We start from the raw sequence: 25989 nt of genomic DNA, 5'->3' as shown, positions 1-25989 counted from the left end.
ATCGCCGCCAAGTCCGTAGGGTACCGGTCGACGAAGGTGAACGATCGACGGCGAGTCCATAGGTTCCAGTCGGTAGCAATGAACGACCGGCGATGATGAATCCATAGGTTCCAGTTGGTGGCAATGAACGACCGGCGGCGACGAAGCAAGAGCGTTCAAGAACGGTTGGTTAGTCCAGCGTAGCAGATCGAGAAGAGTCTATCTGACAACTCGGCATAGGCAACTTCTGGTGGAGGTGATCCTCAGTGAAGAGGGAAGTTCAGTCCATTATTTTTCAGAGACCTAAGCAATAACTTAGCAGATCGCTTGCAAAGATGGAGAACTCTTAGTACACCAGCAGTGCTCATGCACTAACAAATCACAAAAAAGGCAGCAAGTAAGAAGGAACTACGCCTTCTTATATGGGTTAAAGTGCTCCAAGTGCCATCTAGACTTATTCGCATACTCGGAAGAAATTCTCTCCACACTAGTACAGTGGCGTAGCCGAAAAACGTACGTCTACGTGAGGAAGATGACGTCACTCCTTGAGAGAGGAGTGATCTAGGATCGTTGTGCGATCTCGGATAGGAGATCGTCACAACGTAACATTTTGGTTGACGCGAAATGATCCAGTTCAGTTCTCACGTGCCGCAAAAAGCCTACCCCTAGGAAAACCCAGCTTTAGGGATGAACACTCCTTAGGATCCCAGGAGAGAAACCAGAGTCCCTCATGGAATCTATCAAGTGTGGACAGAGCCTGTCCCCATGGCCCTCACCAGGGGTGGGGTGACAAGGCTCCAGCCCTCGGGCCCCGAGACAATTTTCAAATTTTTTTTTGCTTTTTCACGCTATAAATTCATCAAAAACAGGCCTACAAAAGATCCCAGCCTAGGGATCATGCCTGTCCCCCCTTTGTTTTGCCTTCTTATGCCAGGCAACCGATCTGCGAAACAGATTCGCTTTCTCCGCTGGACTTGTTTTTAGCACTTTGTGACTAAGGCTAAGAACATAGTGAAAGCGATGAATGAGAAGGAATAGAAGCGAGACGAGAATACACCTGCAAGCAAGGAACATGGCACACATAGTGGGGGCATTTAATATAGCAGAGAGTATCGAAAAGAAACTCTCAACCAGCTTGGTTTTTTTTATAATTAAAGAATGCTTAAAAATTTTATAATTATAAAAATCATTGCTCAGACAACAGTTTAGAAATAACAGTTTTAGTTTTGTCTCAATATCACTATTTTTAAATATAACTATGGAAATATTCCTCATATTTTGGTCGCTTTCCTCCCTACCACTTTTCCCGCGACACTTGAGTGCGGCGATCACTTCTCAGAAGATCAATATTTTCTACTGAATTTATGAGTAAGAAATTGAAAAAAATATCAAGTTTATCAAAGCCCCCCCCCCCACTGTTTAAATATATTATTAGCATAAGCGGGAGGATAGAAGTGGAAAATCCTCCCCCCCCCCCGAATTATGTGTAGAAATATTTGTTGGTTTCATTTTTTTACACAAGAAATGTAATTATTGACACCCAAAAATCCAGCATAAAAACACATTCGGTACGATTCCAGTATGGAAATATTGACGGTACACAGGAAATAAACAAATAAAACTTGCCATTTTTCCACAGAAACATACGATTTTTAATTCAGACGACTCAAATACATTTTCCCACACACAGTGCATGATAAATTAGCTTAAAACTCAAAATATAAATATTATAAACTCAAAATATAAATCATTTTCGGTTTGGTTAAGCACGTGCACATGAAAAAAATTTAACAGGAAATATATGAAAATTATATTCGGTAATTGCTGTTTTCATTTGATCGTCCACACCATTTTGAAGTGCGTCGAGCCTCTTTACATCAACGATTCTGGTGACATTTTTGATCTCACTACCGTTTTTTAACAGCGAAAACAAAATATCTTGAATGCGCTGCTCTTATCAGTTATCGCGGAATTCCCATTCTGCTGCGGTACGCGCCACTATACGCAGGCGCATTGGAATCAGTGTGTTTTATTTCGCTGCTCGGATCTCTTCTCCCATCGTTGCTTTGCTCTCCGTTTCACTATGTGTTCAGCCTAAGGTGTGGCGGCGAAAAGATATACTTGTCGTCCTCCTCTACTCCAGTGGAACTGAAAAAAATTTCTTTTTCAGTAGCGAGTTATAATGGCGTAAAACACGTCACTGCTTTCCCTCCCTTTTTGACATTTTGTGGTTTTTTTCTCAGAATTTTCGTAGTGAGATATTGGCTGTAAATGAAAGGGAGGGATAAAATAGGAATAGTAGGAAAGAATAGGGTTAAAAAAGGATGACTGCGGCGAAAGTAGGAAAATAGAACATTTCTAAAAAATAGGAGCGCTACTCCATTTGAATTTAAAAAATTCACTTTTACAAACCAATAAACCTGAGTGCGCTCTGAAGAAAATATTCCTTTATTTACATAATTGAAAATATAATCAGTCATCAATTTAAAAATGAAGATATGGGATTGAAGTGCTAACTCATTTCATAATGAACATTGAATATGAATTGTCACCTCATTTAAATTAAAAATGTATCTATTCTTATTGTTACACGAGATAACATTTTTATCCAGGTAAAAATTATTAAAAAATTTTTTTCATTTAATTACAATATAATACAAAACAAATTACACCAGGCACGATGGCCTCAAGTTTGACACATCTTCCAAAAAAATAAAAAATGATTTAAAAAATTACCCACATGCATTATAAGAAAAGTATTTTATGCCACTTCATATGTGGCATGACTATCTCTGTCATACAAGAAGCATATTTTTCTGTAAGTTTCATTTGCATAAAACACAATTCATTCAGCAATGTGTATGGGTATTACAGATACAGAAATTTTTCTCATGAAAATATTCAAAGCCATAAAGAACAATCAAATGCAAAAAAATGAACACACTTGAATCTCATTATCAAAAAGTTGTTTTGGAGAAATGCTTTATGATGTACATTAAATTTTTAAAAAAATGTGATTTCTCTCGTAAAATTTTCATATAAAAAAAATTTATTACGTATAGCAACTATTTAGATATTACAAATATCTATGTATTATATTATCAGTTACAATTAATATATCGAAATAAATTCCATGAGTTGCTTAAAACTTTAGTTATGATTTATGTTAAAAAATTGTCAGAATAAAAATCTCGTAACCCTAATATAATTTACTTTCATATAAGATACGGTGAATCTAAAGCACCATATCCTGCAGCAATGCCGCTTTCATTTGTACTGGCATCTTTGCTTCTCAACACATGACCAGCTTCATAATTTTTCATAATTTTTGACTTTGTTCTGAGAAAAAGGAAAACATGAAAAATGTCATAACATTAATTTTTTTCATATTTTTCACAATTGTTATAATTTAATAATTGCAATACACGACTATGATATTTCTATGGTAAATGATGTCCAACCATTAAGTGAAATACAGGGTGCATAGCTAACAGCACACACCATATATAAATTACTGGTGAACTACTGATCTTAGAGGCATACTTCAAATTATAAAAAGTATCCAAATAATGTGTGGATCTCAGATAAGTCCAAAAATTGAGAAACGTTGAGGGGGGGGGGGAAATAAATGAGGGTGAAAGGTGAAACAATTTTTACCTGCATTCATGCCATTTTTCCTCTAACTTTTCTGAATTCAAATATCTTGGTGAATATTGCTTAAAAACATGGAATTATTTTTCGTTGGTCTCAGAAGAGACAGGGCAAAAATTTCTAATTGGGTTTTTGACCACAGGGTGTCCTTATAAAAAGTTTTTATTCTATTTTAATAACTACACAACCCCTTGCATCTTACTGAGGTCCACACATTATTTGGATACTTTTTATAATTGGAAATTATAAAAAGCCTCTAAAATCAATGGTTCACCAGTAATTTGCTGTGTGTGCTGTTAGCTATACACCCTGCATACTTCTCACATGATACTCTGTTTCAATTAATGCAATCTGAAACTTCTAGCTGTGCCACTTGCTATAGAGAAATTATTTTTCAAAGAAAGTCTCATGCAGACATGCCAACATTGGCATGCAGCCTCTCAGTAGTGATGAATGTCGAGTTTTACCGTGGGGGAGAACACCCTCCCGGAGGATACCTCTGGAAAATCATAGTCCAATAAAAAATAATCGCTTAAAATGATTTTTTTATTTGTTTTTAAAATTTCAATTGACTACATTTAAATAGAATTCATAATTCCTCATAGGTCCTGGAACCTAGGGCTTAGGCCACAACAGCCCCTTCCCCCTTTCCCAAGCAACTTTATGAAGTCACAAGGTTCCATGAAGATTCAATACAAATACATGGCTACAACAGGCAAAATGCCCAATGAGGTGGCTGAAAAAAAAGATGCCCATAACAAATATGGATGTCACATATTTCTAAAATACAACAACCCAATTAAAAATGAAATTATAAAACATAAATACAATATATATACATGATAAAATATTATGCAATGCCCATAAAATATATTTATGGTTGTCTCCATAATAATGGAGACATACTCCATACTTCTAAGTATGGATAGCTTCTTGATTTACACCAACATGTTTATCATATTTATTTTTAAACGTGTCAATTGTGTTAGAATTTACTAACGCCAAGGGCAGTGCTATTCGAAAGATAATTTTTAAAGGGTAATTTCATTCCTCTTTAAAATTTAAAGGGGTAATTTTGTAAAAGTAACTGGTATTTTTTTATTAAAAAACAGAGTGATATTGTATTAAAGAAATACACGTACTTGAAATTTGAAGGAGTAAAATTGAATTTTGATGAGTGAATCACGCATCTAGATGCGTATTGGTGAACACTGCCCAGGGGTAAACTATTCTATTTCTTAACAACTCTGTTAGAAAAAAAATTCCCTGCGACAACACAACCTAGAATTGCCCCTTACCAATTGATACTGGTGTCCCCTTGTAAAAGCAGTTGATTGACAGCATATTAATAATTCATGGTCTATCCATCCCATTGAAAATTTGAATACTTTGATCATATCACTCCAACACCTCTGAAACACCATCCAATATAAACATATTTAAAAATGGAGTGTCTTTTCTTAACTCAAGCCCAATGTGCTAACCAGGACACGTGTAGCTCTTCTCCCAATGCCGTAGCGAGGAGGGGGGGGACTTCAGGGTCAGCCCCCGAAATGTGAGAAAATGACTGAAAAAAGAGAAAAAGATGGCCAAATTTATTGTTGTATCACTTTGGTCCCCCGACCGAAATTTCTGACTACGGGCCTGTCTTCTCTGCACCCCTTCAACCAACTCTATGTTCCTCTGTAGATATGGTCTCCAAAACCTTATAGCATACTGCAGTCCAGGAAGAACCAAGCCTTGGAAAAGTGGAGGAATGATTTTAGGAGAATGCGAAGAGACCTTTTTTGGAAATGAAACTGAGCATTCTATTCGTTTTTTTGACCACCGCTGAACAATGTTCAGAAAACCTAAGCTGCTTGTCAATGAGAATTCCCAAATTGGTGACCCTAGTTGCATCCTCGATAGCAATACCATTCAACTCCTAAATGAAACGAGGGTTATTCAAACCAAAATGAGCGACCATGCACTTGTCAAGGCTAAACGTCATGCTCTATTCATTTGCCCATGCTCCAATCCTGTTTAAGTTGGTCTGGAGCAACTCACTATCGCTTTCCGAGTATCCCCATTAGCTTCACGTCATCTGCGAATTTGCTAGCAATTCCATCGATAAAAAGTGAAAAAAATATGGGGCCAAGGACACTTCTTTGAAGAACTCCACTTATGATGCCTGTCCAATCAGAGAATTCCCTATTCACCATAACCCGTTGTGACCTATCTTTTAACCACAATTCTATCCAATTCAGCAAGTCGCCCCCAATCTTTATCCTGTGTAAATGCTTCAAAAGTTTACCATGTTGGACTCGATCGAATACCTTGTGGAAATCAAGGTGAACAACATCTACATTTTGCCCTTACCCAAAGCCTTGAGTTATGAAGGGAGACTTCATTTTTTGAATATGTTTACATTGGATGAACGCAGGTGTTGAGGAGATATGATCGAAGTGTTTAAAATTTTCAATGGGATGGATAGGATGGACCATGAACTTTTAGTACAGTATCGATTGGTGAGGGACAATGCAAGGCTATGGTGTCGCAGGGAATTTTTCTCTAATAGGGTTGTTAATAAATGGAATAGCTTATCCCCAGAGGTAGTAAATTGTAACACAATTGAAAAGAAATACGATAAATATGTTGGGGTAAATCGAGAAGCTATCCATGCTTAGAATAAGACAACCATAAGTATTCTTTATGGGCATAGTATAATATTTTATCATGTGTTTATATTGATTATCATTTTTGTTAATTGCATTTTTAATTTGGTTGATATATTTTTGAAATATATGACATCCATATTTTTATGGGCATCTTTTTCTCAGCCACCTCATTGGGCATTTTGCCTGTAGTGGCGTTGTATTTGTATTATTTGAATATCATTTTCTCTATTAAAAACAGACGCGAAAAAGTCATTGAAAGCACTACACATGCCTACATTGCTCTCTACCCTAGACCCTCCTATCGAGAGGGGGACAACTGTCCTCTTACATCCATTATTGATGTATGTAAAAAATGATTTTGGGTCAGAGCAATGTTATCTACTAACCTAGATTCAACTTCTTTTTTACTATACCTTATCGCTTTCTTCGACACCCTTCTTTTATCAGTAAACAATGACAGCCATCTCGTCCACTTTTATACTCTCTGAATGCTCGTTTCTTTTCAAGATAAAGGTTACACATGCTATCTGTGAACCATAGGGGGCACGATGTATAAACACACTTTTTTGATTGCAATGGTTCCAAGATTTCAACTTTCAGAATTAAAAGTATGATGGGTAGGAATTTCAGCTATACTGAAAAGAAAGAGATATGCCGTGACTGTATATGCGAGTAACAAGCGACTGTTTGAGAACACAAATTCAAACAGTAACAGAGCACGATGATCAGGATTAGGTATTGAGAAGTGTAGTAAGAAAGAAGAGAGTGAGAATTGTGGTAGTAGTATTAAAATGATTTAAAGAAATTGGAAGTGATGTATTGAGTTTGCAATAAATTTTGTTTTTATCTTTCTTCAGCCGTGGCCACTTCTGCGAGAGAGATAACAGATGTTAACCAAATAAGAGTTAAATCACTGTAAACTGTTTATGAAAATATGCTCATAAGCTACAAAATAACTAACTTCATTTTTCATTCAAATCCTTTCCTTATACATTGGTTTTTTTACCCAAAAAAAGCCACAAAATGTATTTTGAAGAAAACTCATCCAGTTTTTTCTTCTAAAAGTCATGACAGCTTCACATGATCTGCATTTGTGAATGAGCCAAAATTTTTTAATTAAAAATTAAATATCAGGGAAAAGTTTATGAACATAGTTATGCTGGGAGGGGGAGGGGCGACGGCAAAACCTTCTAGCACCCTTCGGCGGCAACATCCTTTTTCTTGTCGCATCATATCTTGTTTATTTCGTCCCACTTTGTCAGAGTGATATGAAAAGTGGCGTGTGAAAGCACCAACTTATTGAGGAATTTTACAATCTTAAAGCCACAAAAAGGATGAAAAACCAATGATATTCATCAAGCACCAGAGGCAGATTTAACGGTGGGCCTGAAAAATCGAAACGCTACACTTTTTTCTAATTTAAGGGGCCCAATATTTTCTTTTGCGCCCGGAGCCTCGACCGACTTTAATTTTCCACTGTCAAGCAGCCTTCCAAAATGAGTCAACTTCCCCCATGAGGGTCCCCAGCCTGGAATTTTGTTGTACCCCCCCCCACCCCATGAGGACCACAAAAAATTGTAATTCATATTCATTTTACCAATGACTAAAATCCTTGGACCCCAACCAAGGCACGGGCAGTCAATATGCAGATTTTTTTATGGGCCCGATACATGGGATTTATAGCAAAGTTTTACTGCTAAAGCTACAAAAACAATAAGATCCATCCAGGGCCCCGAAATGAAACCTGCCATCTTCCCCATCTGAGACCCTAACCTGGAGGCCTGTCAGACTTCTCCCCCCAGTGAGGGCAAAAAAAAAAATTTTCCTTTGTATCAAAGGAATAAAATCCAGGATCCTGACCCGGGACCCAATTTGCAAATTTTTAATGGAGGCCCTAGACTGGATTTATCTCGGCCTTCCGCTGTTGCAAATTTCACAATGTTAAACAACAAAAAACAATTGAGATTCATCCAGGACCCCCGAAATGAAACCTGTCAACTTCCCCATCGGGGACCCCGAACTGGAGTCACTCTCCCTGCTCCCTGTGAGGGTCATGAAAATTTTTCACTTGTATTAATTTCACCACAAGTAAATTCCAAGGCCACCTGAGTGGATTTATATCGGGCTTCTGTTGTTGCAAATTTTACAATATTATATTTAAAAAAAAAAACACCTGAAATTCATCTAGCCCCCCCCCCCCCGGAAATGATTGGATTGTTAACTACCCTTCCACACACACAACCAGACCTGCCAAACTCTGAAGGGAAAAAATCCTACTGTGTTAATAAAAAGCGTAACACGGCCTGTTTTCAAATTCACGGAAAAAGAGGCGAGTTGGGACCCCATACTAAAAATTGAAAAGGAAGTTACAATTACAAATCTAATTACAATTAGAAAAAGTAATTAGATAGATTTATTAATTGTATTAAAGGACGTCGGCCTATTACAATAAGTGGTACAAAAACAGAGAAAAAAAAAGATTACATTCGTATCTAATAAATACAAAAATATAAATATCATTAATATCAATATTATCGGGGGAAATAAATTACACATAACAATCCACAAGGTAAAGAAGAAAAAATCTCAGAAATGATCGCACAATAAGCTTCATTCATAAATTTCAAACAAGTTCAAAAATAATTGCACATCTCGAAAAAAATTAAATAATACAAAAATAAAAGGTCGATCAGAAACATAGGTATCCAGCAAGCGTATGAGAGACTGCTCATTTGATTCTAGGAAGTTAATATACCGTGAGATACGTTTCCGGCGGAAAGATATGTACATTGGGCAACAAAAAATTACGTGGACAAGATCGTTGGCCTCACGTCTGTTGCAAACATTGCACTCTGAGTTATTTCTAAAAAACAAGGTTCTGCCAGTAGGATGTCGATATGTCATGGTTAATCTTAAGTTCATAAAAAACCTTATTATGTTAATTGGAAGGTTGATGAAAAGATATACTGCAGGTAGAATAGAGAAATGGAAATGTTTAAAATGAAGAAAATGAGTAGAGTTGTAAATTTTGTTGAAATCAATTTGAAATCCAATATCAGCCACTGCTTTAAGTAAACTGGGAAGAGATCTAGAAATAGTCCGGGGATCACTACAATTAACAAGAAATGGGAAACCGCATTCAGATAACATAACATTTAGGTGTGCTACCCACTTCCGGGAATGATCAGAAGCTGTATCACACATGTTACTTAGTTTAGTGAGGCAAATTCTCGGAAGTCTGGTTTCCGGCATTTTCAGTAATCTCATCCAGAATTTTATTATGAGTCGAATTACTATTACTTTCAAAAGCGGACATCCCAATTCTGCCCTAATGATGTAACCAGGTACATTTCTACGCAGGTTATAAACTCTTTTGAAAAAAATTTGTTGAATTTTTTCGATGCTGTTTAAATCAAAAATACTCCATATAGGGGGCCGCGTAAAAAAATACAGATGTAACTAATGATTGAAAAAGCTTACAATGTATATTTAAATTATTACATTTCATTTTTGCGAGAATTGGTATTAAATTATTGATTGCAAGCTGGGCTCTTCCCGAGAAGTGTTTGTTAGCTTTTGTGAAGAGACCCGAGAAGGAGAAAGGTACACCAAGATAGGTGTTTTCCGGTACAATACCAATCGTTGTGTTCTCCCATTGAAAAAGTAATTACTGCTATATGGCTTAGTTTTAAAAAATAAAATGAAAAAATTATTTGCTTATGTCTATCTTTTGTTCTACCGTAATGTTTTATCTAAAATGAAATATGATCTTGTTCAATGTGACACTGTCCGCCGATCATGTAAAAACAAAAAAGTTCCAATTCCAAAATTAGACGGATGCTAAAGGGTTGAAAATCAACTGATATTCATATCTGAAAATTAGACATTCTGTTGAATTACTACATCTCGCCAACTTTAGCGACCAAAATACGTAGTACCGCCAAGTCAGTTCTTTCGTCATTAGTCTAGATCTGTACTCGTGGAGACTGGGTTGTGTATTGCGTATTTGCTAAGCATCATGTAATATTTTTTGTTTCACTTTACTACTAATTAAAATAATTAAGTATGAAGCACTCCGTATTACTTTGCAAACTCTGTTATCTACTCTGCTACACCTTGTGTCTGTAGAAATCGCAAGAGGTTATGGGCCCAGGTCCATTGTCACTGCGCGGTAACCAGAAGTGAAACCGAAATGGCTCTGATGGACGTGAGGCTCCAGATAGACAAATTGCAGGGTCAAAAGGACTGGACATGATGGAAAATGTCGACGACTCTACTGCTGAAGACCCATGAAGTAAAGTTCCTCCGAGAGAAAAGGAAAACTCGTCGCTTGCCGAGGCAGCGCTGTTTCGTCAATCCAAAAAAGACTTCGACGTAGGTGACGCTAAAGCACTGTTGTTTATAACTCAGAGCCTAGATGAAATGAACTTTGACTTCGTAAAAACGTGCACAACAGCCAGAGAAGCTGCTAGCGATCTATGACAAGTCATCGTCCCATCAACTAGACCGGCTGTGGACAGAGTTTTTTCACCTAGAGTGGAGCGAGAAAGAAACTGCCGCAGCTTTCATCAGTCGCTGCCAGAATATATTCATCGAAGCAAACGACAAGCTTTGCCACACTTTAAAATGTGAGGTTCCCAGCGCGATGTTGCTGTTTGGTATTGTGTCAACACTACCGAGGGAGTACCTGGCCTTCAAGATGGTATGGGATGGTGTACCGCTGGATGAATGGTCAATCGAGCTCTTAACAGAACGGTTGTGCGGATTCGAACAACAAAGCAAGTTACAACGGGGTTCAGACAGCTCAGTGTTATGCGCAGAGAAAATGGATTCCTTTCCCGGCGAAAAGAAACTCATACCGAAAAGGAAAGACGAGAAATGTAAACAAGGGCAGAAAAAGTCACTGGAAAACCGGATCTACAGCGAAAATAACGTGTTTTCTGTGCGGAAAAATCGGTCACAGGAAAATTGACTGCCCTCAATGAAAAATCGACGAAGGTTCATTGGCATCGGCGAATTCGGTCTCCGCGATGTCATGTATGTTACTACAAGCGGCCGATAGCTGGATTGCGGACTCGGGAGCATCACACCACATGACACCGAATAGCGATGTGTTCGTGAATTTCAAGAAATTTGAACTTCCAGAAGTTGTCAATGCTGCTGGTGGAGAGAAGCTTCTTGTCTGTGGATGCGGTCGAATAAACGTAAAAATGAAAGTCAACGGTAAGTGGAATCTCAACTTTCTCACTGATGTCTGGTACGTTCCCAATTTGAAATACCAGCTGTTTTCCGTAATGCATGCTCTCGGAAAAAATCTGTGTGTGATTTTTGTGAATAGGTATTGCTACGTAAAAAAAAAGCAGCATGACTGTTGCAGTCGGACAAAAATCGAATAATGGTTTGTTCATCATGAACATGGTTATTGAGAAACCAAAAGTGTGTGTACCAGTACTCGTTTCAAGTTCGAGTGACTCTCTCCAGTTAATGCACGAGAGGCTGGTGCATCAAAATAAAAAACACTGTGAGAATTTTCTCAAGAAGAAGGGAATTTCCGTGTCTGCTGGTAACACTGAATTTTGTGTTGGGTGTGCGTATGGGAAGTCCCATAGAAAATCATTCAAGTCTCGAATGATTTGAAGCAACACAACCAGGTGAGCAAATCAATGCTGATGTTGTAGGACGCATGGAAGAAGTCTCTGTTGGTGGTTCTCATTTCATGCTGATTATGAAAGATGATTACACCAAGTTTTGTCGTGTCTTCTTCTTGAAAGCTAAAAGTGAAGTGGCCTCTTGCATCGAGACTTAATGAAATTAAAACAACAGGTCATGTTGTGAAGCAATTTCTGTGTGATTCCAGAACTGAATTTGTAAATAATGTGGTGAAGAAAATTCTTAATGATCGTGATATTGAGATGCGTGTGTCCATGGTTGAAACACCTGAACAAAATGGGGTGGCTGAACCTGAAAATCGCATAGTTGTGGAAGCAGCCAGGGCCATGGTTTATCATAAGCAACTTCCTAAGAAGCTGTGGGCAGAGGCATGCAATACTGCTGTATTCATTCTCAACCACACAGCTCCGACTCCAGTAGATGGTAAAACACAGCATGAGCTGTGGTATGGTAACCAGACAATTTTAATTTCAAACGTCTACGAGTGTTTGGTACTAGGTGTTATGCTCATCAACCAAAACAAAGGCATCGAAAGTGAGACAGAAAGTCTGTGGAAGGACTGTTTGTTGGTTACCAGGATCACGATGGATATCGTGTATACATACCATGTGAAAATGCTGTCGAATTAACCTGTAACATTATTTTTTGTAAAGAATCATCATTCAAATCAGAAAATGTGGATTTCATTGAAAATTGTGATGAGTGCAGTGATGAAGATGACAATATCCAAGTGTCCCTGAGGAATGATGATGAACGCCAAGAAAAACCAGAAATTTCCAAAAGGCGGTATCCTCTTTGAGAATGTAGACCACCCCCTTTTCTTACAGAAAACTATGTGCTGTTGGTCAGTACCTTGACTGGTGTTAGCACTCCTACCAGTTATAGTGAAGCTGTAAGTTCACCTGAAGCAGAAATGTGGCATCATGCCATGGAGGAAGAAATAAGGTCTCACGAAGAGAATCAAACATGGGAACTAACAGAACTTCCTACCGGTAAAAGAGTTCTTGACAACAAGTGGGTGTACCGAATAAAAACAAAAGCAGATGGATCACTTGATAAGATGAAAGCTAGGTTTGTCACAAAAGGTTCTGCGCAAAGAAAATGCCAAGATTATGATGAATTGTTTTCACCCGTTTCTCGTTTTGATACCCTGTGTACTGTTCTCAGTGTTGCGGCTTCATTTAAATTGTATCTTCATCAATTTTATGTGAAAACAGCTTTCCTGTATGGATTTCTTGATGAGGAAATTTATATGCAACAACCAGAGAGAAAAACCCTGCCAACTGATTCCAACCGGTCTTTGAAAACTTCCGCTAACCTTCCTCTCAAAACATCGAAGTTCTAGGAACCAATGGAAACAAGGAACCAACCATAAGTTATCAACCTCATTCGAAGAAAAGTTAAGAGAAAACTAATGACACAATGATCACTGGAAGAAAACTTGTCCCCAACCAAAGCATGTTCAACAAGATCCTCGTCATCAATATCAATTCTTTAAGCATTTGGGCATTGAGTAGTATGGCAGGTTGATCCAAAATCGTCCAATCGCCATGCTTGGATGTCAGCCTGGATTGCAAGCTTGTCAGATCATATATTCCTCTAACCTTCCAGCAAAAGGAGATATGTGGAGGAAAGGAGAATGCATATCTCCTACAGCGGGCCCGATAACTACGGACAATCCATAGCAGTTGGCGACTCCACTCATGGTATTATTCTTATCATGAAACTAGTATTATGGAAGATTCAAATATAATAAATCATAAATGACAACAAAATCTATCCAGTGAACAAATATTGAAGGCAGTAAAATGAAAAATTTGAAATGAATTTCATATGTCCTGATAAAATCAATATAGTGGAACCTGTTTAAAACAGACAGTGCATGAAATAAAAAATGAACACATAATAAAATGATTGTCCATTGATGGTGTTAGTGTTTTGATATGAACCTTTATAGAATGAAAATCTGTCTTAAAAAAGTTATTTCAGTCTCTTGGCATCCTGTTTTATATAAGTTCCACTGTATTAAGTACTGGCACACATCAGGTGTTTAATTAAATTGAAACTCCGACCTACACATTGTGGTGGATATATTTCATTGAAACTTGGTATATATGTGTTATTTGGACCATGGGAAAAAGATAAGTGCAAGAATAAAGTGCCACTTTCTCACCTGTTGGTCAAAAATTTAACTTTTTTTATTGAATCTTTCTTTTCCTCATAGTAAATCATAACAAACTTTGGGTGTCTTGATATATCCCATATATCAAGTTTCATTAAAATACCTCCATCAGAATGGGCACTACATACATCTTAGTGGTGTCAGTTTATTTCTAATTGCCCTGTACTTCAGAGAGGTTCTAAATGTACATATGTTGAAGTGTATTATTCAGTTGTTTCATAGAATAACTGAATTAAACACTCCTATATACTTTCATCAACATCTCTGAAGAAAGAAGAGTTCAAGAAGAATATTATCATACTTACGAATCACTAGTTAGTTGAGAATTGCACCTCAATTAAATCACAAGTTAAAAAAAAATTTCACATTTCAAAAATGATAGCACATCAACTGAAAACATGGCATGATCTGACTGTTCTTTGACAAGCGGAAAACAAATATTGTTTTTCAATAGAATATTAAAGTATTAAAGACTCCCCATAACAATGCTCTGACCCTCAATGTCCCTATCATAGTTCTTGAAGGCAAACAAAATAATACTAGTGTACAAAATAATACTCCACCAACCCTACTTACTCAGTATTGCTTTGTGAAAGTTCTTTCTACTCCTACAGATAAAGGATACTCTTAAAATTGAATAATGGAAAAGACAAGATTTTTAAAAAAAAACTCAGCATAGCAGAATTTGAACAGTATTTCAGATCAAGAGTTTTTTCCAGGCAAGCCAAAATGTTGGTACATATTTAGTGATGTTGGGAAAGATTATTTTGAGGGAATAAAACACATATCTATATGTCAAAGGTACAGAGCACCATGTCACAAAAGGAAATTTCACTGAATAGCTGTTTGATTTTTTTTAAATATGTCTTCCTATGGAGCTCACTTGTAATGTAAAGTGAACATCCCCCCCTATTTATTGAAGTAGGACTTAGTGTCCTATACTTGTGTAGTGCAAAGAAAGTATTGTAAATTTTAATTAATAGTGTTATCATAGTGGTTCCCAACCTTTTTTTGCCATGTCCAACCTAAGCATCTTGTAAAATCTTGGAGGTGGGTGAGGAAATTCAGACCCCTCCCAAGGTGATCAAAAGTTAAAATATTTCAATAAGTATTGAAAAAAATCCTTTAAAATGTCATTGAAATCAATGTGTGAATTTTTTATCTCTTTGAATGACTTTCGAGGGTTAAAACTTAAAATTTTCTTTGGAGAGATTCCCTGTGCTTCCTCCAAATTTGAAATTGATCTCTTTGCCCTCCCCGTAAGTGAAGAAAGCCCAGAAGACCATTAACTTGGTCTAAAGGCCCGTTTACACGAGACAAGTGCTTTAGTTGCCAACTTAATTTTAACTTACCGATTCTTCTTGAAAGTGTCCAAACGTATAAGTGGCAAGTAGATGCTCATTGGATAATTTTTACGGAGGCGAGCGCAGTTAGCGCATGCGTGCTTCAGTCTACTCAAATCCACGGAGAGAGAGAGACGCAATGTGCGGGAGTATAATAGTAATAATTTTTTATTTATCTGGCATTCAGAGAGGTGTTTTTTTTAAAGCTCATAGCTTTCGTAACGATGGATGAAGATGATCAAGTAGAACTTACGAATACTGTGATCAGAGCCACATTATATATTTTTTTTAAAGAAGAATATAAATTTATTCACTTTCACCCAAGAGGGGTATAGTTATGTGGCACACATTGAGGACGATGTATATTCTGACTCCAATTGAAGAAACGGTTGATAATATTTTAAGTTCATTTAATTTTAAAAAACTATTTACATAGGTTAACAATATTAATTCCACATAATAAAAAAGGAGAAACTTTTTTCTCACTTGCACGAGAGCAACACACTGAGCAAGAAGTAGGTCAACGCAAGGGAAACAGTTCGCTTGTCCCCTTTTTTCACCTCTGCCACCCACGCATCAGGAGGTGCACGTAAGGGGGGGCGAGAGATGACGCCACAGGGGAAAAAAGAATACACAGCATATTATAAACTTATGTAAGTCATCGAGAAGAAATATAAGATTTCTCTATTTCTCCTCTAAGTTGTAAATATCGATTATATGATATTTTAATCGAAGTTAAAGAGGAGATAAATTATGAATTATGTAAGCCGAAAATACGGGAGAAGATTCTTGGCATTCGTAGGAAATTCTAAGGGTTAAAAATTAAATAATAAAAATTCATTAAACAAAAATTATTTCCACATTTTCGAAATCATTATTATTTTTTAATTTAATCTATAGAGATTATATCTTTATGTTAAATACAGTATTTGATCATGTATTTTTACAACAGATGGCAGCAAATTCGTTCTGGACGAGAGAAATATTCGAAACTCCCCTCCAGTTTTTAATATAAATCCTCCCCACCTGATATATATTTTTGAATCTTCAATTTTTTTCAACTCCTGACATCACGTCGACAGAATAACCCCCTCTATAATATTTTTCTGAGAGCTATAATGATATTTTTTTAGCTTTGCTGTTTCCTTCTGTTTTTTTAATAAACAAGATCTTCACGTATTCCCAAGAAATCTGTATTATCTGTCCAGGAAAATTATTAGTGTAAGTAGATATCTATGTCTTAACCCAGACTTGCAGAGCTAGAGGCTAGCTCCCTAACCCAACTGCCAGGTGACAATAGAGAGAAGAAAAACTTCTTTTGGGTATTACAGACAACACTTTTTGAGTATATATATTGCAGGGTTCCTACAACCTAGAAAGTCAGTTTCATCTTTAGATCATAAAAATCTGAGCCCTAATTATAAGTTATCATTAATTATGAAATTGTTTCTCTCATTAGTTATGAAATACTTTCTAAAAATAAATTTGTAATCATATATACTTCTTTCACCAGTTTTCAAATACATTTTTTAAAGCATTTCTATAAATTTTGCAACTATGTAAGCTTTTTCAATGGCGGACAACTGCAAAAAGCTTTGAGGTGGGGGATTCATTTTTTTCTTCTTCTGAAGGGTGATGTGTGTACGTCAATGCCTGCATGTAATGCATTGAAGACCCCCCCTAGTGTAAAGCTTCCAAAGAACATGACATCCATGAAAGAGAAAAATAAACAAACAAAGGACAGTTGAAGTAAAGAGAAAATTATTTAAACTTGATAAAATAAGAACTGCAAATGAAGTTTCAAATACATGATAGAAAACTGAAATCCATAAATGCAAAAAAAAAGATATTTAATAGTGTGAACCATAAGGATTGCAAAAACATTGTTTCTAAAAATTTTTCCATAAAAATAGAATTACTCTTTCCTAAGTAGTGTCTTTATTTATCTCAATATTAACGAAAATGGATGTAGTGCTCTTGACCTTTGGCATACAGATATAAGGTTTGTTCAATATAACTTTTTCTATTTTTAAATCAAATCTTATTTAGGTTGAAATGGTGTTTTAAATAAAAAAAATAGAAGGAAAGGCAAACAACCAAGGAGCCTGAAAATCCCATACTTGTTATTCCAACAATGTATGCTACAATACCTTTCAGTGCTAAATAAAAATACAAGAACTTATTAATAGGGTAAGTTTGTCAACTAAAATAAAAATCATACACATGAATAACTATTTTTTGCTAGTAAGGATAGGATTACACTATAAAAGTTTTATAAAAGATTATTTAAAAATTTTACAAAAGTAGAAAAAAAAACCCAATTGGTTGCATTTGCTTGAATGTAGCCAATACATTCAAATCATTGGTTGAATTTTTCCAGTTTGATAGAAGTTCTTTCATAAAACTTGAAAAATGCAACCAATAAGCATACTGGTTGCATTCCCTCTTATTTGTTATTCTTTCATATTTTGTAAAAGATCTTTTATAAAACTTTTAGTGTAATCCTGGCCTAAAACAAATGTAAAAAATATTTTTTTAGGTACCCACATGTAACTTTTATTAGCTTGTTTCAAGAAATATACATACCCAATAATTACTCCATAGATGCCAAGTTCAGATATTATTTTTGAAATTTTAGGAATGGTTCCACTCCTAATGATACAGTTATCAACTTGAAGAGGATTTATCTTATCCATAAGTATATAAATCATCCTGTCATTAGAATTTCGTAGTGACTCCAATATTTTAGCTACACTTTTACCAAATATATTGTTACCTGGAAAAAAATTATTTTTTTTTAATATGACCACTAAATTTTCATGGAAAAATCTAACACATTTTTCTTCTGCTGTTTTGAAAAAAAGTTTGAATAATATAAAACCACATGTAAGCAAATTTATATAGCTTATAAAAGTGCAAAATGTTATAAATATGAAGTGACAAAAATTCTGTTCATGACAATCAATGTTTCGATTAAAATACTAGTTAGTCAAAAACATTGTTACCATTTTTAAAATATATTTAAATGTCAAAAATGCTTTACAATAATAAACAAGAGACCATTCATTCAACAACATTCTCTGTCCACTAGATACTTACTGTTTACAAACCAATGTATTTTGCACATATTTGATTTGGCAAATACAGAAGTTAACTTTTAAGAAAACACTAGTGATTAATGAAACCAGTTGGACTTGGAAATGCATAAAGCATAAGATTTCAGGATGGAGCGAGGCCTTTCTGGAATCAGGTATTACTTGTTTATCTGAGAACTAATTACGGCAATAGCTTGTTAATATGATTGATCCCGGTGGATAGGTCTTTTTTTGTTATATAGGAAGTATGGGTAATACAGAATACAGGTATCCCTTGTGTTTAGCTTTAATATGATTTTGAAAAGTTAATTTTAGAAATGGCAACCCACAAAATTTGGTTTGTAGTTTGATTTTATTTTGGAAAATATGCTTGCAAATTAAAAATATGACATAATTAATGATTTTTTGATTCAAATGAGACAAATGTGAAAGAAATGCTCAAATCCATTTTACAAACAAACATCTTCTGGCAACACACTGACAATGCCATCAGAATTTTTGTCAAAGAAAACGATCCTAACAAATCTATAATTTTAATATGTACTTGCAAAAGGGATATTTAGAATTCTCCCCAGCTTTACTTCTAAAGTTTTCATAAAGAGAAGACGAAGAATGCTGCTTGTCAGCTGAATCTTAACTGCTTTCATTAAAAAATTATCAGTCTATCATGCTCTTCAGGAAAGGAAGCGTTTACACTCACTAGAATCAATCAGAAGTAGTGGTAAAATAACAGCTACCAACATAAAAACTAATAGAATTTATTCATATTGCCTAAATTTACGAGATTTATTTAGAAGTTTTTGAATAATTAAAATTTGAAATTGAAAATTTTTTTATTTCGCTGCTGGGACTTGGATTTATGCTGTTATCCTTCTGAAGAAAACCTCTATTCCTATCTTACCCATGTTAAATTTAAATCACACTTTACACTATTTCGTCTAGCGCAATTTTACTTATGTATTTATTTATTCAATATTGATTGGCCGAGGCCTATACAAGAGGATGCAGAATTTATATATGACGAAAGTGATGATTGAAGGAACAAGAGAATTCGAAGATCGTAGTACAATCTACAATATTTGATGGTAGGTTGTTTCAGTCGATAATGGTTCTTGGGAAGAAGCTAAATTTGTGACAATCTGAAGAGGCAAAGATGAGCTGTAATTTTTAGGAATGATTGAGTCTAACAAAGAAATGTGAAGGTTTGATTAGAATATTGGAATATTAAAAAAACCCATGGAGGATTTTGCAAAGAAAAGTTAAACGAGAAATGAGTTGAAGAGAGGAGAGCGGTTGGATATTGAGTTGATGCTTGAGTTCCATTATGGAGATAGATGAAGACCAACAGTTAAAAATGAAACGAATGGACTTATTTTGGATAGATTTCCAATTTGTCTATGTTGGTTTGGGTGTAGGGATCCCAGGCATAGGAGAAAGCAGGGAGAATATATGTCTGGTAGCACAAGTGACAGACATGACGGGTGGAGTATTTCAGGTTATGGCGAAGGAAAAAGAGTTTTTGGAGACATTTATTAAAGATATAATCAACGTGAAGGTTCCAGTGGGGATCGGAAGAGATTATAATGCCCAAGTATTTATAATGGGAAACCTCAGACATCAAAGAGTTGTTTATTGAATAAGGGAAATCGTGGGGAATTCGTTTATGGGTAATTTTCATAAAAACAGTTTTTGAGAAATTGAGGGGTAATTCCCAGGTTGAGCACCATTCGGAATAATGTTAAAGTTGTGTTAGAGAGATTCTTGGTCGGAAAGATTGGACACTGTTTTATAGATGACACAGTCATCAGCGAAGAGTCTGATACGGAAGTTTATGGAGTTGAGTAGATCATTTATGTAAATTAGAAATAGTAATGGCGAAAGGACCAAGCCCTGGGGTGTGCCAGACTTGACATGAAGGAATGGGGAGTTCTGGCCCTTGTATGAGACAAACTGGCTACGGTTAATAAGGAAGGCCTCACCCATTTCAGCAGTTGAACATTTAGACCAAGGTTTGAAAATTTTAGAAGTTTATCATGAGGCACCCTGTCAAATGCTTTGGAAGAATCTAGGAAAATGATATCGAATTGAAGGTTTTTGTAAATGGAGTCTGTTAAGTCATATATGAAAAGTGTTAATTATGTAGTTACAAATACCGATCTAAATCCATGTTGGTTAGGAAAGAAAAAGTTAGTCGAATCGAGGTGGGTACAGAGTGTGCGGTGGTGTTTCGTAGAACCAATTAATCGTGTAAAGCAAGAGACCCATGTTTATTTGGTTTTCTCTGTCTTCAGGTATGGCAACCAAGTGGAACAGTGATAAACAACTTCAAAATGCTTTCATGATGATATAGAGTCAGTGTTGTTTGGCTGTCACTGTCATCATGAGTGCTATGGGAAGAAAATTTATCTTCTTCCAGAAATTTTTTGTCAGGCAAATTTTCAAAAGTGCTTGTTAATTATTGGAAATGTGCCCAACAATTTGAAACTAAGCACAATATACATCACACAAGTGTTGTATTTTATTGTGCTGTGCTTGTTTTTTAGATAGTGATTCTTTCTATTAAGTTTTGAAAGACAGAAGAAATCTGGTAATAATATATATACAGGGGGCCCATAGCAAACGGGGTATGTCATTTTACTGGCATACCATTGATACAGGAATTTAGGAAATTTTTCAAAATACATTTTTCATTTTTAATGGTGCTTTCATGGTGCTTTTTGTGTTTATTATTATTTAAGCAAAATATCATGGTTTACGTGCGTAATGAGTGTTTTTTTATAGTTAATTTTGTAGTTTAATTCACATATTTAAGCATGAATTTCATTACTTGTGATGTTTCCTGTATAACAGCTCATCAAAATTCATTCAATATTGCTTGGCCGAGGCGTATACAATGGTAAAGTTTGACAGAACAGACAGTTGATGTTACAAATGAAATCGGAACCTGTTGTACAATCAATGTTTGATGGGAGGTCAATCTAATCGGTTATTGTTTGAGGAAAGAAACCAAATTTGAAACAATCTGTGGGTGCAAAGATGGGTTTAAATTTTTGGGAATGGTTAATTCTATTGGAAAAGTGTGAAGCTGGAGTTAGAAAATTGGAATGAAGTGTCGATATGAAAAAGGCTGTGAACGATTTTGAAAAGGAAAGTAAATCGAGAGATATGTCTACATGTGGAAAGCAGTTAGATATTGAGTTGGCACTTGAGTTCAGTAACAGAGACGGAGGATAACCAATGGTTTAAAATGAAGTTGGCAGATTTATTTTGAATAGATTATAGTTTGTCTATTTTGGAGAGAGTATGGGGGTCAGTGGCAGATCCAGGCAGGGGCGATGATGGTAATCCTCCCCCCCAAGAGCCTTCAAACAATAATCAATGGGGCGATTGCCCCTCCCAAGAGCCTTCACGCAAACAATTCGGGTTACCTAATTTTTTTCTTTATTAATCTTATTTTTTATTCTTTTTGTTTTCTTCTCAAATTTCCTTTCACTGAAATTTGCACACCCTAGGAAGTTTGAGCTTTCTTGTAGTGGTAAGGTCTGAAGAGAATAAAATAAGCCATAGCTGGAGGAGAGTCAGTTGTGTATTCCCGCCAAAAATAGCCTAGGTTCCATGCAATTTGGCCATCATGCTGCCTTTTTGGTGCAACTCACCCATACATACCCGTAGCGCCTAAGGAAACTTAATTAATGTCCGTAATTTTTTGGAAAGGAGAGGGGCAAACACACACCCTTCAGTTTTCTTGATAGCGCACAATGAAGCACAAGCCATCCAATAAGATGAATCATCCTTTTCTACCCATTTTTTTTCCAGATTCAGTCCTTAAACATGCAAGCTTGAGGTGGAACAAAAAAATAGCTGGATCTTCGAAATAAACTATCTTTGGTAAGTGAAAATTTTAGTTTTAAAATAGGTGGGTGAAGAAAATATATTCATCTTTTTTAGCACATCTGAAGTTTTCCCTAGGAATGAAACTGCATTTACTTGCGGATTCACTGATAATGATTATGACTAGAGCCCGGATAACATGCATTTGCATGTTTTGGCCTTTTTCAGCATAAATGCATAAAATCAAAAAATTTTCAGAATAAGTGCATATTTTTGAAGGTTCATTCAAGCATTATCACTTTTATATAATTTTTCAAATAAATATTGCTAATAATACAGTAAAACTTCTGTTGTCACGGAAAACAAAAATATTTGTAAAAGAGGGGTGACCATTGATCAGGGATTTGAAATGCATACTTCTATTAAATAAGGGGAAAATATTATTTGCCCATAAAAGGGTGGCCCATATGAGGGGTGTCCGTTAAGTGTGTTTTACTTCATTTTTATAACATTAGTTTTTCTGCCGCAGGTGGAATTTAGTGAATTAATGGAGATGTTTGTATTCTCCAAAAATATCAAGTGTTCTTGATATTATTATTAAGGCTATTTCTAGACATATGTCAAAAGCTTTTAATTTTTTCAGAAATAGTGTCAAAAATCTTTTGTTTCTGGTGTTTCATTATTGAGCAGTTACAACAAACTAGAAATAAAAAATAAGTAGAAGTTTTTTTTACATATGCAGTGTATACATATGTGGGAATATTTTTTGTAAATATATGCACTAAGATACAGAAAATATTCATTTTACAAAGGATATCTGCTTTTATTGCATGGTGATTTTTTTAAGTGCTTATTTTCTCATTTTTGGTAATTTTTAACTTTTCCAGGATTTTTTTAGTGTATATTTTAGCGTTTTTAATAGCATATTTTGGTATTTTAAGTGCATATTTCGCCACTTTTTAGTGCATATAATCCTGGCTCTAATTATTACATTAACAGGGCCCAGAAGGGCATTTAGGATTTTGCTGCTTGCAGGCAACACAAATTTTGCTGCCTTTCCCAAATTCTAGTCTATAATCATCTTGACTACTCTTTCCTCGAATTTGCACACCCTGTGCAATAACCCGCTTGACCTCCCTCCTCTCCTGCAAATATATCTGTGATTGTAAGTCACTCTTTTGGTCCCTCCCATGCTTACACACTTTTTAAATCACTCATTTAGTCATTCACATGCTTGCACACTGTTCTGGACACTCAAATGTTTGCACACGCTCTAGGTCTCTTTTGATTACTCACTGACATGATTCCTTGCTGGGTTACTTATTTACACATGCTCTAGGTTATTCTTATGGTCCTTCATGATCCAGATCACTCTTTTGGTCATTGACATGCATTCACATTCTCTAGGTCACTCTTTTAATGATTCACATGCTTTCCCACTCTCACTGTTTTGGTCATGCACAAGCTTGCATACACTCTAGTTTATTCACTGACCTGGTCCCTCGCTCTGTAGGTCATTTTTTGGTCATCCACATGCTTGCATGCACTCTAGGTAACTCTTTTGCTCACTCACAAGCTTGCAAATTCTCTAGATCCCCTTTTTGGTCACTCACTGAGCTAGCTATCTAGGCAGAGGTGGATTTATTGAGGGTTATACAAATTTTGCCGCCCTTCTCCTAAATTTCTCGGCCAATCATTCTTCAAATTTGATGCCCATTTGCACTGGCCTCCCTGGGCTATGGCACGCTAAGCCCCCTATAAATATGCCACTGCAGGGGTCCTCACAGGATGAGGCTAACAGGGCTCAGGGTGATTAGCATTTTTTGATTTTCAAGTCTACAAATTCACTATAATGGCACCATAAAATATGAAATATCTGAGCAAAGGCCCCCCCACAAAAGACCTAACTCAAGAACCCTCCTTCACAAGGTGGGCTTTTGAACATAGCCTCACTATAATATTTGAAAATATAGGCTTCGGTCCCATCCAATAATTTGAAGCCTTTATAATCTGAAATCTTTCAAGTGCGAATAAATAAGTACCTGGTACGTTACAAGCGGATCCTGCTAATAACATTTCTCCAAAAACCGTCATAAAAAAAGTTATAAGTGGAAAAACACTATACGGGAATATCAATGAACATTAGTGAAAGATGGGATCATGAAAATGAATCGTACTAAGCGGGGAAAAGTTCTAGGAGCAATGCTATGACCAGATGCTTGGTCAGCATTTTGTACACCCCCCCCCCCTGTAATGCTGAAGGAAAGTAAAAAGGGTAAAATATGCTCCCTTCCCCGATCCAGAGTACCAAACCCACCTCCCCCCTACAAGTTTTTTCCCTGAGGAACATTATAAGTGGAATCCACTATATTAAAATTGATTGTGTGGTGCCAGATGTTTTGCGGGAATTAAATTTAACCATGAGAGGAATCTTTTCCAACAAAAAATCTTAAAATTAATATTGTGCATAAATTATTATTCATGAAAGCAGGCTTTTATTTAACATCTGTGGTGGAAAAACATGTTTTTGAATAGGTTTTTGACAAGCATAGTCTGCACAAAATTAAAGAGAAATTTATTATTTTAAATCGTGCAATTAGAATTTTATTTTACTCTTAAATTTTTCTTAATTATGAGCATCAATTAGTACCCTTATATTTTATTGAAATATGAGCAATTGTATCTTGTTATGGAAAACAGTCTATACTTATTTCTATAAATTTTCAATGTTATATTTTAATACTCATAAAATATTTTCATATTTTATCTTGACTTTCAACTCTCATAAGCTTGTTTTACTATTCAGTATTTTGTGTATTTGTGTTTCCAAGTTTTGTATTTCCTGATTAGTAATTCCGAAACTCATGCTAAGGTGATTCTAAATTAAAGTTTTCATCTCCTTTACGAGTTTGTTTTCACAAACGAGAAATTTATATTTGAAGATTGAAGAACATCAAAATTATTCTCAGTCAAAAGCACGTTTACGGTTTCAAAAATAAAAATTTCTTGCCGGGTAAGGGGGCCTCAGAAAATCACTTTGTCCAAGGGCCCAAAATGCGCTTAAGACAGTTGACTCTAGGCCACTCACTGAAATGGTCTTTCGCTCTGTAGGTCACTCGTTTGGTCATTCACATGTTTACTCTTGCTCTAAGAAACTCTTTTGCTCACTCACGTGCTTGCAAACTCTCTAGGTTACTCTTTTGGTCACTCACTGATCACTTGCTGTCTGGGCAGAGGTGGATTTATTCAGGACACGACTCATGGCCTCAAAACTAGTGAAAATAGTGACCAAAATGTTTAAAAAGTGACCAAATCGTGACCTAAATATTTGTAAAAAGTGACCTAAATAGTTGTACAAAGTGTCCAGATTTTGACAATCTGCAATCGTATGATCCGTTTTCACTAAACTTTGCATTTCAATAGAACTCTTACAAATTGATTATTTTTACATTATAAGAAATAATTAAATCAAACTAACCATTTTGTTAAACAGGAAAGTTTTGAACAACTTAGCAAATTTATCAACAGCTATGTGAGAGAGAGAATTACATTACGCCAACTAGGTAGCAGTTGTATGCCTT

At 35.7% G+C, this 25989-nt stretch overlaps 1 protein-coding gene across 1 annotated transcript in view; it reads right to left on the bottom strand.

The window, feature by feature from the left end:
- Positions 1–1612: 1612 nt before the first annotated feature.
- Positions 1613–25989, bottom strand: part of LOC149085013 (glutathione synthetase-like) — a 110595-nt gene continuing 86218 nt past the window's right edge. Inside the window, exons 12-13 of the mRNA XM_089232768.1 lie at positions 18069–18258; positions 1613–3318 (exon numbers count right to left, since the gene is read on the bottom strand). Coding sequence (XP_089088894.1) covers positions 3195–3318; positions 18069–18258 — 314 coding nt within the window. The 3' untranslated portion in view covers positions 1613–3194. The remainder of the gene's footprint in view (positions 3319–18068; positions 18259–25989) is intronic.

Source organism: Pholcus phalangioides, unplaced genomic scaffold, assembly GCF_987345545.1.
Source record: "Pholcus phalangioides strain wild (caught in Gottingen) unplaced genomic scaffold, Ppha-v1.0 ptg000007l_1, whole genome shotgun sequence".
In the NCBI taxonomy this organism is placed as follows: Eukaryota; Metazoa; Arthropoda; class Arachnida; order Araneae; family Pholcidae; genus Pholcus; species Pholcus phalangioides.
Note: the sequence above shows the minus strand (reverse complement) of the source record. Positions and strands in the feature narration are given on the sequence as shown.